The sequence below is a fragment of the Setaria italica genome, chromosome III (genome assembly GCF_000263155.2).
Source record: "Setaria italica strain Yugu1 chromosome III, Setaria_italica_v2.0, whole genome shotgun sequence".
Classification (NCBI taxonomy): Eukaryota; Viridiplantae; Streptophyta; class Magnoliopsida; order Poales; family Poaceae; genus Setaria; species Setaria italica.
The window spans coordinates 7,753,085-7,766,169 of record NC_028452.1 but is presented as its reverse complement, the minus strand read 5'-3'; the positions used below and the strand labels follow the sequence as shown (position 1 = coordinate 7,766,169).

Here is a 13,085-nt window from a genome sequence, read left to right as displayed (position 1 = left end):
GCTTCCTGAACGCCCCGTCACGGTGAGTTCCCATTCCGATTATTTCCACTACCCACGCCTCTTCATCTCTAGTACCAGTGCCCAGTGCATCTTGCGACTGAATGTCACATTATGTCTGCTAGATCACAGGCCCGGATTGTCGATCAACCTAGTCATCTTCCGTATTACTTTTACTTTTGCCTTAGATCTTCCCCATTTTGATTTGATTCGGCCTGTTCAATTTAAAATGTCATTCTGTATGTTCATGCCATCTATTTTCGTATTTATTTATTTATTTATTTCAGATGTGAAGATATGTTTCCTACTGTTTTTACCATCTCCACTTATTCCTTCTATTCTGCACATGTATCCTTGTTTTCCAAGCTAGAACTGCTGTTAGTGGCATTAATCCCACGTTTGCTTAAATCTGTTGCGGAGAACCAATATTGTTTCCTTAAATCTAGCATCTGCTCAATGATATTGTTTGCCCACGTCCATAATAAATAGGCTGGCTCGATCTCTACAAAACTCCATTCGTTTGACAATATTGTTTGCTAACTTCTGATATGAAATAGCCTAGATTTGTCATCTTTTGGAAACATTAGCTGCCCACAAAGTTTATTAATTTCCTTTAATGAACATGGTGTCTCTTTGTCTTTTTGAAAAAGTTAGCTGTTTGAGGATGTTGTTTGCTAACTTCCCATCATAAATATGCTGGCACTCTCCTAATTTCTATTAACTTTTGTCCAGAGTGACATTTGCAAATGTTTCACCCATTGGGATGTACCTGCATAGTTCCAGATTATGCCACGAGTATCAATCAACTGCATCATATTCCACATTCCTTTTACATTTGTGCTTCGATCTTCTCCATTCCGATTCTATCCTGCCTGTTCATATCCTGATGTAACTTCTGCATCATGCCACATTTTTTTTGTATAATATTCATTTATTTCAGATGTGAGGATCTGTTCCTAGTGTTTTTACCATCACCTTGTCTTGCTTCTATCTGCACATATTTTCCAAGCTGGAGCTACTGCTAGTGGTATTAATCCCATGTTTGCTTAAATCTGTTACAGCGAACCAATGTTGTTTGCTTAAATGTAGAATCTTTTCATTTCCTATGTTTATCTGCTGTTTGTTAACTTCCCATAACAAGTAGGCTGCCTCTCCATCTTTCAAAAACATTACCTGCTTAAGAATGTTGTTTTTTAACTTCCCATATGAAATCGGTAACATTAGCTGCTCACAGAGTTTACAGACTTTCTGTAAATAGGCTGTCTTTTTGTCTTTTGGAAAGTTAACTATTTGACAGTGTTGTTTGCTACTCCCTCCTTTTTTGTTTATATGGCATGGTATTCCAAATTACACTTTGACCATTCGTTTATCTTATATTATATTGTTAATGGTTATAAACTTATGATCATTGCAGAGTATATTTGATTACGAATCCAACCATATAAAGTTTACATTTTGATAGTTAAATTATTGGTTAAAGATTGTAAAGTTTGAATCTTGATATGTGTGTGTGCCTTACAAACAAAAACGGAGGGAGTATGTTTCCATAATAAATAGGCTGGCAGTCTCCTAACTTTGTGCATGTCTGCTAACTTTCATTAGAACGGTATTTGTTTATTTAGTATGCTCATTCACTGGTAAGTGTTTATTGCGCTTCCTACTCTCAAACTTATCAGGTAGCACGAGACATGCATAACCTGTTTGCTGTTTGTCAACAGCAACCTGTTCATTGTTCTCTAATTGGTAATTTATCGTTGATGACTAACCATTCCAGTTTGAGAGTTTTTAACCCTTTGCTGTAAACAATCTTTGTATGTTTTACTTTGTAAAACATAGTATCCCTGCTACTTTTATCTACCATCTATTCAATTATTGCATGTGCCATTTCTAATAGACAATACACTTTTGCCTTCTGCAGACACCCTGTGGTCATAACTTCTGCTTGAAATGCTTCCAGAAGTGGATTCAGAATCGGAAAAGGACGTGCGGTAAATGTCGGGCACAAATCCCAGCCAAAATGGCTGAGCAACCAAGAATCAACTCTGCACTAGTCGAAGTTATCCGGATGGCTAAGATTTCAAAGAATGCTAACTCGGGAGGCTCATCAGCTCCATATCAGTATATACGGAATGATGATAGGCCTGACAAGGCATTTACAACTGAGAGGGCTAAGAAGGCTGGGAAAGCAAACGCTTCTAGTGGCCAGATCTTTGTGACCATTGCACCTGACCATTTTGGCCCCATTCTTGCGGAAAATGACCCCCGAAGGAATATTGGTGTTCGAGTTGGGGAAACATGGGAAGACCGTCTTGAGTGCAGGCAATGGGGTGCCCATTTCCCTCATGTAGCTGGTATCGCTGGCCAGTCTACACATGGTGCTCAATCAGTAGCTCTATCAGGAGGGTATGAAGATGATGAAGACCACGGAGAGTGGTTTCTTTACACCGGAAGGTTATTAATTTAACCACTTATCTTTTTTCATTACTAATCCTAGATGTGCTCTCCTTATTGAAATGTCTGCAAAATTATATCTACTAATGCAGTGGTGGAAGGGATCTAAGTGGGAACAAGCGGACAAACAAGGAGCAATCATCTGATCAGAAATTTGAGAAGCTGAATGCTGCTTTACGCATTAGTTGCTTGAAGGGTTACCCGGTCAGGGTTGTGAGGTATGCTTTCTTCTGCCAATCTTTTTTTTTTCTGACATGGAGATATGATTGTACAGCCCTGCTCTTGCTCAATACTCCCTCCATTCTCTTTTGATAGACCTATTTCACCTTGGCACAATGACCAAGGAGAATGAACCTTGCTTATCATCTAATTAATCATGTCACTATGTACTCCTTGTTATCGTATACATGCACCTTGGTATTGATGTCATCATATACATGCACCAATTATTTTTCTAGAGGAGTTACTCTGCACGGGAATCAGACAGTCATTTGTGTTAAACCCGAGATGGCAACTCAAATAGGACTATCAAAAGAGAAAAATTTAGTTTTGCAAATAGTCCTATCAAAAGAGAATGAGGGAGTAATGTCAATGATGTTCCCTGTGTTGTCTTTCCTATGTCCATTTCTTACTTTACTGAATTGTTAAATACTGAGATTGGCTATTTTCACATTCTACATTACTTTGTATCCTACGATCTTTGAACTTTTGTCTCGCTACATTCTCTTAAATAGGTCGCACAAAGAGAAGCGTTCCTCATATGCTCCTGAATCTGGTGTGAGGTATGATGGAGTTTACAGAATTGAGAAATGTTGGAGGAAGATTGGCATTCAGGTAATTTTATTCTCCTGTATGCAGAGTGCAGATGTAGCTCCATGCTTTCATACCATGCAGCTTTCTATGAGCTGACAAATTGAATAAATATATGAAAATGTATTGAATACTCTTCTGTCTTTTTGCCATAGGGTAAGTTCAAGGTCTGCAGGTATCTCTTTGTACGCTGTGACAATGAACCCGCTCCATGGACCAGGTTTGACAAAATACTGTGCCTTGTGGCTACTAGACTATAGTTCCTGATCTTTAGGAAAAGGGGAAAAGGGGCATTGTTCCTGCTGACATCTTGTGCTTTGGCTTTTAAGTGATGATCATGGTGACCGTCCAAGGCCATTGCCGAAGATAAAAGAGCTGCAAGGTGCAACTGATATAACGGAGAGGAAAGGGCGCCCTTCATGGGACTATGTTGTATGTACCTGTCTTTTCTTCCAATGTTACTGTACTGTGTTATGAACAGCTTATATTTCATATTTTCATCATGATAGGAGAAAGAAGGCTGGAAATGGGTGGTGCCTCCTCCAATCAGCAGGAAGCCTGTTCTCTCTGGGGATCCTGAGACTGACAAGCAAATCCGGAGAGCAACAAAGCGTGCTCATATGTCTGTGGCTGAGAGGCTACTGAAAGGTTTGTGCCCTTCTGTTTGACCTATTTTGAGGTGATTCTTATGATGTTTTGAAGGAATTGTCTCAGAATTAGTTTATGTTCTGTGGTCCTGCAGAGTTTGGTTGTTCTATCTGCCGGGCTGTGATTAAAGAACCCCTTACAACTCCATGTGCTCACAACTTTTGCAAGACTTGTTTGCTCGGGGCATATGATAGCCAGGCCTCCATGAGGGAAAGAAGCCGTGGTGGTCGGACTCTAAGGGCTCAGAAGATTGTGAAGAAGTGCCCTTCCTGCCCAACTGACATCTGTGACTTCCTAGAGAATCCCCAGGTGCGGTGAAGTATAAGTTTGTTGAGAGGCATATATGGTGCACAGATTGTAGAGTTAGTCACATGCTGTACTTTGTGATGTTTTTGTTTCAGATCAACCGAGAAATGATGGACCTGATTCAGTCTTTGCAACGCAAGGCTGTTGAAGAAGGTGACACCAAGGTGGCTTCAGATGATGCTGAGGAATGTGGTGATGGTGAGTCGGAGGCAAATGATGATGCCTTGGCGAAGGAAGAGGATGATGGCAGCATGAACGAGGATGAGCAAGACAGTGCTGATGCTGATGCTAACGCTGATGGTTCTGTGAAAATTGTGGTTGAAATCAAGGAGGAAGGAAAAGATGATAAGAAGACCAAGGTGGGTGTGACCGGAGTGGTGGATGTGGTAGTTGAAGAGAAAGCTGAGACAAAGAAGCGCAAGTGTGATGCTGAGACTGTCACAGATGGTGCTCCTGCTAAAAGAGTGAAGAACGTTGCTGCTGTGGAAGAGGTTACTTGCACTCCAGTGAAACGGACCAGGAAGAGTGGTGATGTGGATAACGAAGGCAATGGTAGTCCTGTTGTGAGCAGTGGTCGCAGGGTGACTCGGAGCAGTGCGAATGCTAGTGAAGCTGATGATAGTCCGGCAAGGAGGACCAGAAGCCGTGCCAGAGCTGATGCTGGTTGCTGATGGTGATGGAAGCAGGGGAGTGCGGATGCTGGTGGCCTGGAGCCGGTTGACATTGAAAACAGGCTCCGTTTTTTGGGGAGGTTGTATGTAGTCTGGGAAGTTTGCTTTCTTTTGGTTGGGGTGATTGCTGCGCCTGTGGGAAACTGGATTGTGTGCAGTGCTGCATCTGTTTCTTTTGGTTTGGCTTGGGCGAACTGATAGCCCACCTCGGGGATTCCCAGATCGCGCCTCCTGGAATCTGGATGGTTGTTTATCTGAGATGCTTAAACCATTTAAGTTACCAGCTCCATTGGACGTACAATTCCTGTTTAAGCGTATGTCTATGTTGCGCTCGCGTTTGAGTGCCGCGTCCGACCGCTCGTTCGCTGCAAGTGCTGATGAATGCTCCCTGAGCATGCGCATCGCATTTTCCAGTCATGCAAAACTAGAGGTCCCTGAGTCTGCTTTGGACCTTGATATCGCAATACGTTCCGAAGTTGGAAGTTTTTCCTCCCCCAACTTCAAACGTTCTACATTTTGTTGACACATTTGGATCCAGGGAAAGTTTTCGTGTTATTATTATGCTCCTATCTGTGGGATTGCCGTCGATACATGAAGTAACAGCAACATTCAGGAACAGGAACAGTAGAAAGGTGTGCCAAAACACAAGTCTGTACTGACCGTAAGCACGCACAAATGAAATGAATGCAAGGAAGCCAGCACGGCAAAACGAAGCATGAAACAAACAATTCAAATCGATAGTATTTCACAATCTTGATGAATCCTACTGTACAAATTCATTTTCACCCGCCTTGACTGCCGGAAACACAGCACCTCTACCATTTCTGCTCTTCACCTACTTGCTCTTCTCCGTGCCTGTAGCCCTCGGCATATAGGTTGCTCGATGATAAGGCAAAACTGAGACATACTTTAGGGTGAATCTCCAGCAGGCTCATGCAGAGCAGAGTTCTTGCTAATCGTCGAACTCACAAGTCACAGCCTTGTTGATGAGGACAAAAAGAAAGAGAAAGAAAGCAAGACAGGGAATTTATTACAGGTTCTTCAGCCTCCAGTTAGTGAGCAACATTGCTTATCCTCAGTTGAGAGCCAACTTGAAACTGGGCTCTCTTGCTACGGTTTTCTTAGTTAGGCGAGGTCGATGGACTTCCCTCTTTAGTGTCTGAACTGGCGATTGGTCTGTTTCTCCCAGACCGAGTCCGGACATTGTTCCCCACAGGGAAAGGCTCCTGAACAGAATACGTAAAGTTTAGGATTGTTGAGCTTAATGTAGGACTGATCCATGGATTCAGTATGGTTTTCTTTACTTGTAATCTAGAGGCTCACAGTGATGACAACAACAGCAACATTAAACGTACCTGATCTCCTGCATGTGGACCGTCTTTGTGGAAAAGCATAGGACGACACCATTTTTCTTCATTCATCAGGCTAGAATTCTGAAAATGGGCAATCAAAGCATTCCTTCCCTGGATCCTGGCGTATGCAAGTGATGCCACTTTCTCACTATTGAACTTTTCCCATTTCTTGCCATTGAATGTCTGCACAAAATTATCAAGCTCCAATTACTTCCTCCCAACGTATGTTCAATCCAAAAAGGTGAGTTAGACTGTAAATACTTCCTATTACTATTGAGTTATCTAGTAAGGCATGAACACATAGCCATATACCTTGTAAAATGGAATTATGTGCTGTGGATCAGTCATATTGATGAAAGCATAGCCCACATTACACTTGTTCTGAGGAAGGCAAACAGTGCAAGAGTCAGCACCTAAGAATCTTACTGCAAGTTCCAACCTTTATACTTGGGAGAAATAATAACAGACCTTAAAATCAATTGGAAGATAGATGAAATCATATGTTCCACGGTGATTCTCGTCAATGACAGCTAAAAGTAGCTTACAGTTGTACCTGTTGATAGCGTCAAGGGTAGTAAGTCCAGGATGAAAGAAGGCCAACGTGATACAGGTAATATGGAACAAAAAATTGGCACAAGGTGTAAACATACTTGTTAGGAATGTTTTTGATCATCAGTGTAGTGCGTGAGTCTTCACCATTTGCGATGTGGTCAAGGTCAAGATCAAATTGCTTCTTGTTTTCGGACTGGGCAGCATTTCCATCATGCCTGCGGCTCCTGATCCGATCATTAGTGGCATCATATGAAGCAGAAACACGCATCATTGGACTCCTTCCGTTGGTTGCATGAAACATTTGCTGAAGTGATGGAAACCCAGCATTTACAGGGGAGAACATGGTCTCCCTGTAATGTCCTCTGGCAGGTGCAAATACAGAGAGATCTGATGGATACAGTTGTGGGCTACCAGGAAACCCTACATTTTCAAGAGATCCTGGATGGAAGGAATGTGCATTTGTAAAACCACCAACATTGCTTGGAGCTGAACCCAAGTGATGCTGGTCCATAGGATGAGCACCAGTGTTCCGCATGTGAGGTGGCATAGCAGGGTAACCATGAATATGCATTGGTTGATGAAAGTTGGACCACAACATTGGAGCACAGGGGCTTTGAGGAAAACCATTTGAGTTATTCCAGGTGTGGTGATGTCCATGAAGGGGACAACTTCCAATTCCGGTGACTCCAAGTGCTGAAAAAATACTGATGAACTTTGAAACAGAATAAAATGAAAATTCTAGGAAGCATAACATCGGTTAAGACATCAACAAATTTAGCAATTGAACAAAGGTTTGCAAAGAAAAAACTATAAGTAGTTAGGAACAGAAATTTTACCTTCACTTTGATCAGAGGAATGACCATGATGATCACTGGAGCACACTTTATGGTTATTATAATCCGCTCCTTCAGTTAGCCTGACGCCTGAATTCCTGGTACCTAATGTCATGGACTTGGAGCCATTGCAAATGCCATTATGACATTCTGGCAGTGAGTGTGGGTGGAAGGCTTGCAGTCCACGTCCAAAGTTTCCATGACCAAGTGACCCATTAGGTTCACAAAGGTTAGCTTGATTATTGTGCTGACGTGTAGGTCCAATTCTGATAGGCGACGACAACTTCTGAGCACTATTCACAGAGAAGCCATGGAGCTGCGGTCTAACTGGAGAATATAAATCATGGACGCTGCCGTTCTCCCAACTTTTAGGGTCTGTCCTTCCTGTTTAACATGTTAAAAGGAATTGTAGGCTCAAGATTTATGAACAGAAGGGATAAATAATGTTAAAAGTAGCTACAACATATATTATATACCAATAGTCCCAGGTGGAGAGTTCTTAAGTTGGTGAGTCACAGTATTCTGCTTCCATTCTCCAGAACATTGCTCTGTGAAGCTGTTAAGCACAGCGAAAATATGTTATTCACCACACAAACTGACAGGGTTTGGTGGCTACATAGTATAACTTGCCAAGCACAAAGCATGAGAATAGCATTTCAGAATTCAGACGCAATTGTACAGTCATCCATTCATTAGATATGATAAAAGTAATAGCTGCGTAGCATTTGTTTGGTTCTCATGCAAATCCTAAAAGTTAGAATGATTTGTGCAAGTTGATTTCCGATTACCATGGATGGAAGAACTGTCAAATGATTACATCAGCACAACAAAGGCAAAAAGTGAAACTGTGGAAAATGGTGAGTACTATAATACATGCCCTACATCTATGATCATTTGCAACATTTTATATTTTCCTAGTACCAAAAGATTACTACTTGCAGCATCTTGGACAGTTTCCTAGCATATTACTCCCAGCTAACCATGTAATGAAGAAGACAATGATATACAGTGCATTTCTGACAACATAATCAGTCCTTAACTCCTTATGAAGGGCCAACAATGTACAATTCCCAAGATACTAACAGAAATAGTGAGGAAATGTCAGCCAAGCCAATTACCATAATCCTGCAACTCCAGAACAGCTATGCTCAACTTTGATTTTTGAGCATGACATATCACCCTTGTTAAGGTTATTCACTGCTACCTCTGCTGCTCTGACATCATAGAATTGTACAAATTTCTTATTGCAGCTTGTAGGAGCCTTGCGAATCTAAAGCCCAAAAAGGAAAATGATGGTCAGAATATATTGGACCTCGGATTTCTTAAAGTTAAGTTCACAAATGGTATTACCTCCTTGACATCACCATAAACACTAAATATTTGGAGAAGATCATGGTTGGAGATGGACGAGTCAATGATAGATACAACCAGCCTTCCGTTGTTGGGATCTTTGTTTTGACCATTTTCCTAGTGAAGTATCACAAAGAGACATCATCAGTACATTGTATAAACTTGCAGCATTAAGCTGCTCAAGTCTTAGTCGGATTGAAGAAGATTTTTAACTGTATTATCATACAGGATATGAAGCATTCCACTTCAATAAAACTGCTGAGTTTACCTTAGGAATGGAAAATTGAACATCAAGGTTCATCAGCCCCAAGGGTTTGTTATGGAGTGCTCTCATTGCATTCTGTGCAGCTCTTATGTCATAGTAAGATACTGTAACAAATCCATGGTTCTTGCAGGACGTATGAAGTGTCTGTATCTCCCCATATTGCTGGTCGTCCAGATGGAAGACATATTACATATGTGAGTCTGGAAGGACAGTATGTACTAAAGTGAAATGAAATATCAAGAGAGAATGATGAAAGAGATTAAACCTGAAACTGAACCCTTAGCTCAGCATCCTCAATGCTTGGGTTAATATTTTTTACAATAAGAGTTCTGGAAGGGTGTTCATTGATAGAGTGCTTCCCAGAAAGTTGACTCTTGAAGGAACCTTCGTGAATTTTGCCACCATTGCTCAAATCATCATTCTCTAGCTCCATACCTCCTCCAGTGTAGAATATATCTTCATCGGCATCATCCTGATTAGACAAGCCAGTGCATTCGAAGCCATCAGTGATTCCGGATATCAAATCATCATCATCAGGAAGGAGGTCTCCAATGGTTTGAGCTTCCATTTCTTTCATGGACCCTAGAGGTTCATCTCCCTCGCAACCGGAGTTAATTGCGTCAACAGATTGCCCAGGAAAACCACTTGCCATCATTCTTGCTGCAGAAGCATTAAGGCATGGGGAACAAAACATTGGCAAGGTCAATAAAGGAACCAACAAAATGATGGTACCATCTCCCCAAGCTCAAGTAACACAACTTAATTTTTTGAAAGTGCAAAAGGAACTCACATTTCATACTGAACACTTCGGATAAGGAGCTGGATGAAGGGTAGTTTCCATAATCATGCACGAGTTGATCAGCACTACTTGGTTCAACAAAAGCTGTCCCTCTTGTAGACGAGCCAAGACTGGATCTGGAGCTACCAAGTATATCTCCCCAAGATATTGATGATAGGCTTGAAGTATTTTCTTCTTGCCCCATCAACTTACTGAGGCTAAGCATGTCCAGTTGGCCCTTGAAGGCTTGCCCTCGTGGATGTTCCAGACCACCTGCAGGATTTGCACCTGTGGGATGGACCTTGTCAAGTGGAGAAGCGAAAGCTGACTTGCTCCCTGACATTAATGGACATGAACGAATACACTCAGTTCCTGAAGAGCAGTTCAATCTACAATGTTAAGCCTTCGACACATGAGTTGGATGACATGTCGATCAAGGCATTTAATCGCTAACTGTGCTTACTGAACCCTCCAACCAATTCCTACCTAACTGTCTTGAGCAAAAAATCTATAAACATTCCAGTGTAAGAAAAGCTTGGGCACATTCCCTGCCCAAGTTGCGTCCAAAATGCTTACAAAAAAAAAAGGATGCTGATGAATTAGCTAACTTCTAAACTCATGCAGCAGGCCAGCAGCCTAACTTTCTGGTTTTAGTCAGTTAGTTAAAGATTTGAATGAATAGGCAAGAATCAGGCAGGAGAACCAGCAGGACAGGCGGAATATCCCCCCTGGTCCATAAACATGAAGCATGAGTTCATGAGCTGTTCTCTGGAGCATGAGTTGGACAAGGCAAGTTAGGTATGTATCATTTTAGGAGATTTTATTGAAGGTCCAATAACTCTGCTAACTGCCAACAGCTAGTATAGAAAGGACCATACGTTTTGTAAGGGTGTATGAGGAATTAAAAAAAATATAGCGCCTAACCGACGATTTCAATCATGCAAGAAGCAAGAATCATGAAATAAATTTAAAAATGAAGCTTGATCCGCACCTTTGTGGTCGACCATTGACTCTGATTTCCAAAATCCGACCTGCCTCTGCATGAAACATGGAAATGAAATCACGTAGATGCAGCGCTAGAGACATTGCATTATCAGGATGGAAAAAGAGGAGAAGAAAGGTTTTCATGGCTAACCTCAGCAGGGACGAGATCCTCTGAGAAGAACGACGAAGATGATGACTCTGGCAGCGTAGCAAAGGGCGACAGGTGCCTCCCGTCGACAGCTCCAGATGCTATCACCATAGGTGCAGAAACTTTGTGCCTCAACTGGCTTTCCTTTGCTTGTGTACTGCAGTTTGTTGACCTCAACTCAAGCCCTGGAGGTTATGGCCCCTCTCATTAATGCCTCCTGCTTAAGAAATATCGAAGGATAAGATGAAGGAAAGAGAAAGGCATAGTTAGCAGGAAACGTGGACGGAATTCGTATCCTGCGCGATCGTGGGCTCCCACTCCCTTCTGAAGCAAACTACTAGTAATCCTAATTTTTATTAACGCGATGGGAACAAAAAGGCACGGGAATGCGGAGAAAAAGTTCAGGTACCCAGGTGAGAAAGAAGTTGCTTCCTAAACATAGCAAGCTGCTGATAGTAGCACAAGATGAAGCTAGCTAGCAGGGGAGAAAGGAAAAGGAAAAAGGATTGCCCCCCAGAATTGGAAAAGAAGAAATGGGGATTGGATTTGCAAAAACAGGGTAGGGGGGCAGCAACCAGAAGCAGAAACGAGGAACAAGGGAGGGGCAGAGAGAAGGAAAGGAAAAAGAAAAAGAAAACTAACCGACCTTGTACTGTTGCTTCCCCGGCTGTCTGTGCGCCTCAAATCAAACTAAAATAGAGGCGAGGAGCCTCTGCTCTGTTCTACGGTCGGGTTTAGGTTTGGGCTCCTCTGGATTATATGACAGGCAGGACAGGCGGGAAGAACTCTGCATGCGGGATTATGTGGAGGGGTTGCTTCTCCCTGGGCGTAAGGCAGCGGTGGATTGGAGGCGTGGAGAATGAATCACGAACGCAATGCAGAGGAGGGGATATCGGAGGATAGGCTACGCAGCACGCCTACGCGATTCCAAAACCCCACCACCATACCCCCCAAATCCTCCCCGCAAGCAAATCGGCAGGGAGGAGGTTTCCTGCGAAAGCAAGCATTCCCATCCCATCCCAGCAGATTTGCGTTTGCCCCCTTCCCCCGGCCGGCCAGCCGGCCGCCTTGTTTTTCTTTTCTTTTTTGTTTCTCCCGCACTGCAAGCAAGCGAAATCTTGGAGCCGGGCGGGCCGCGGCGAGAGGGAGAGGCAGAGCACTAGCAGCGCCCTGCCGCCGCACGCAACGCGGCGGGGCAAACGGCTCTGCTACTCCGTTGCTAGTGGAGTAGCATCGCATGCACGGCAAAGCACGGAATGGGATGAGAGCACTGCTGAATCACCCGTTTCGATTCGGAATGGACAGGCGCAGGTGGTAGGAGACTGTACGTAGATGCCATTGCCATACCTGTGCTTGCTTTGCTTGGGCCGACGGCGGTGAGGCACTGAGGTGGCTCGCCGGCCGGGGTCCAAGGAGGAGACGAGCCCTTTCGTTTCTTTTATTTTGTTTTCTTTCCCTTTCTTCCTCTCTCTCAGTCTCTGTCCTTGGCTTTGATTTGACTGATGAGAGAGAGAGAGGGAGGGAGAGAGAAACAAAACAAGGGGAGTTGTGCGATGTTGGGTGGGGAACAATAATGATGGAGAGAGAGAACAGAGCTGTGAGGAAGGAAGACGAGAACAAGCGAGGAAGGAAGAGAGGAGTGACTTGTCTCCTCCCTCCTCTCTCTCTCCCTCTCTCTGTGGTCGCTCGAGGAACACGAGGCGGGAGCTGAGATGAGCAGAGTGATGAAAGGAAACGGCTCCTGCTGGCTGCTGCTCTCTCTCTCCCCTCTCTCCTCGCACCGCATCGCATTACTACTCGTGACTGAAACATCGCTAGACACGGCCACGAGCGCACTCTTACCATCGTAATCAAGTCATTTGGATCATCCAAATTGAAGGGAACAAGAACATCCAACGCGCTCACTCATGAAGCAGATGCAGATTCCTGCTGGCTGCTGC

General features: G+C 43.3%; 2 protein-coding genes across 5 annotated transcripts; one reads left to right on the top strand and one right to left on the bottom strand.

Annotated features, from left to right (window-relative positions):
* Positions 1-6: 6 nt before the first annotated feature.
* Positions 7-5,188, top strand: LOC101762281 (E3 ubiquitin-protein ligase ORTHRUS 2). Its single transcript, XM_014804805.2, has 9 exons — positions 7-22; positions 1,916-2,448; positions 2,541-2,666; positions 3,183-3,282; positions 3,414-3,478; positions 3,588-3,690; positions 3,768-3,906; positions 4,001-4,215; positions 4,308-5,188. The coding sequence occupies exons 2-9, from the start codon at positions 2,015-2,017 to the stop codon at positions 4,881-4,883; spliced, it is 1,758 nt and encodes a 585-aa protein (XP_014660291.1). The 5' UTR covers positions 7-22; positions 1,916-2,014; the 3' UTR covers positions 4,884-5,188.
* A 380-nt stretch (positions 5,189-5,568) lies between these two features.
* LOC101769446 (protein MEI2-like 3) lies at positions 5,569-12,823 on the bottom strand. 4 transcript variants are annotated; one of them, XM_004960885.4, is made up of 15 exons: positions 12,493-12,823; positions 11,149-11,365; positions 11,005-11,050; positions 10,026-10,349; positions 9,501-9,895; positions 9,239-9,397; positions 8,971-9,087; positions 8,739-8,890; positions 8,097-8,176; positions 7,624-8,004; positions 6,886-7,480; positions 6,704-6,788; positions 6,548-6,616; positions 6,239-6,418; positions 5,569-6,109 (listed from the first exon to the last, which is right to left on the bottom strand). In XM_004960885.4, exons 2-15 carry the CDS (start codon positions 11,254-11,256, stop codon positions 6,005-6,007), a joined length of 2,796 nt encoding a protein of 931 aa, XP_004960942.1. In that variant the 5' UTR covers positions 11,257-11,365; positions 12,493-12,823; the 3' UTR covers positions 5,569-6,004. The 4 variants fall into 4 exon arrangements, with proteins under 4 accessions (XP_004960942.1, XP_004960941.1, XP_004960944.1 ...); XM_004960884.4 differs by having other exon boundaries at positions 11,149-11,362; XM_004960887.4 differs by having other exon boundaries at positions 10,026-10,301; positions 11,149-11,362.
* Between the last annotated feature and the right edge of the window lie 262 nt (positions 12,824-13,085).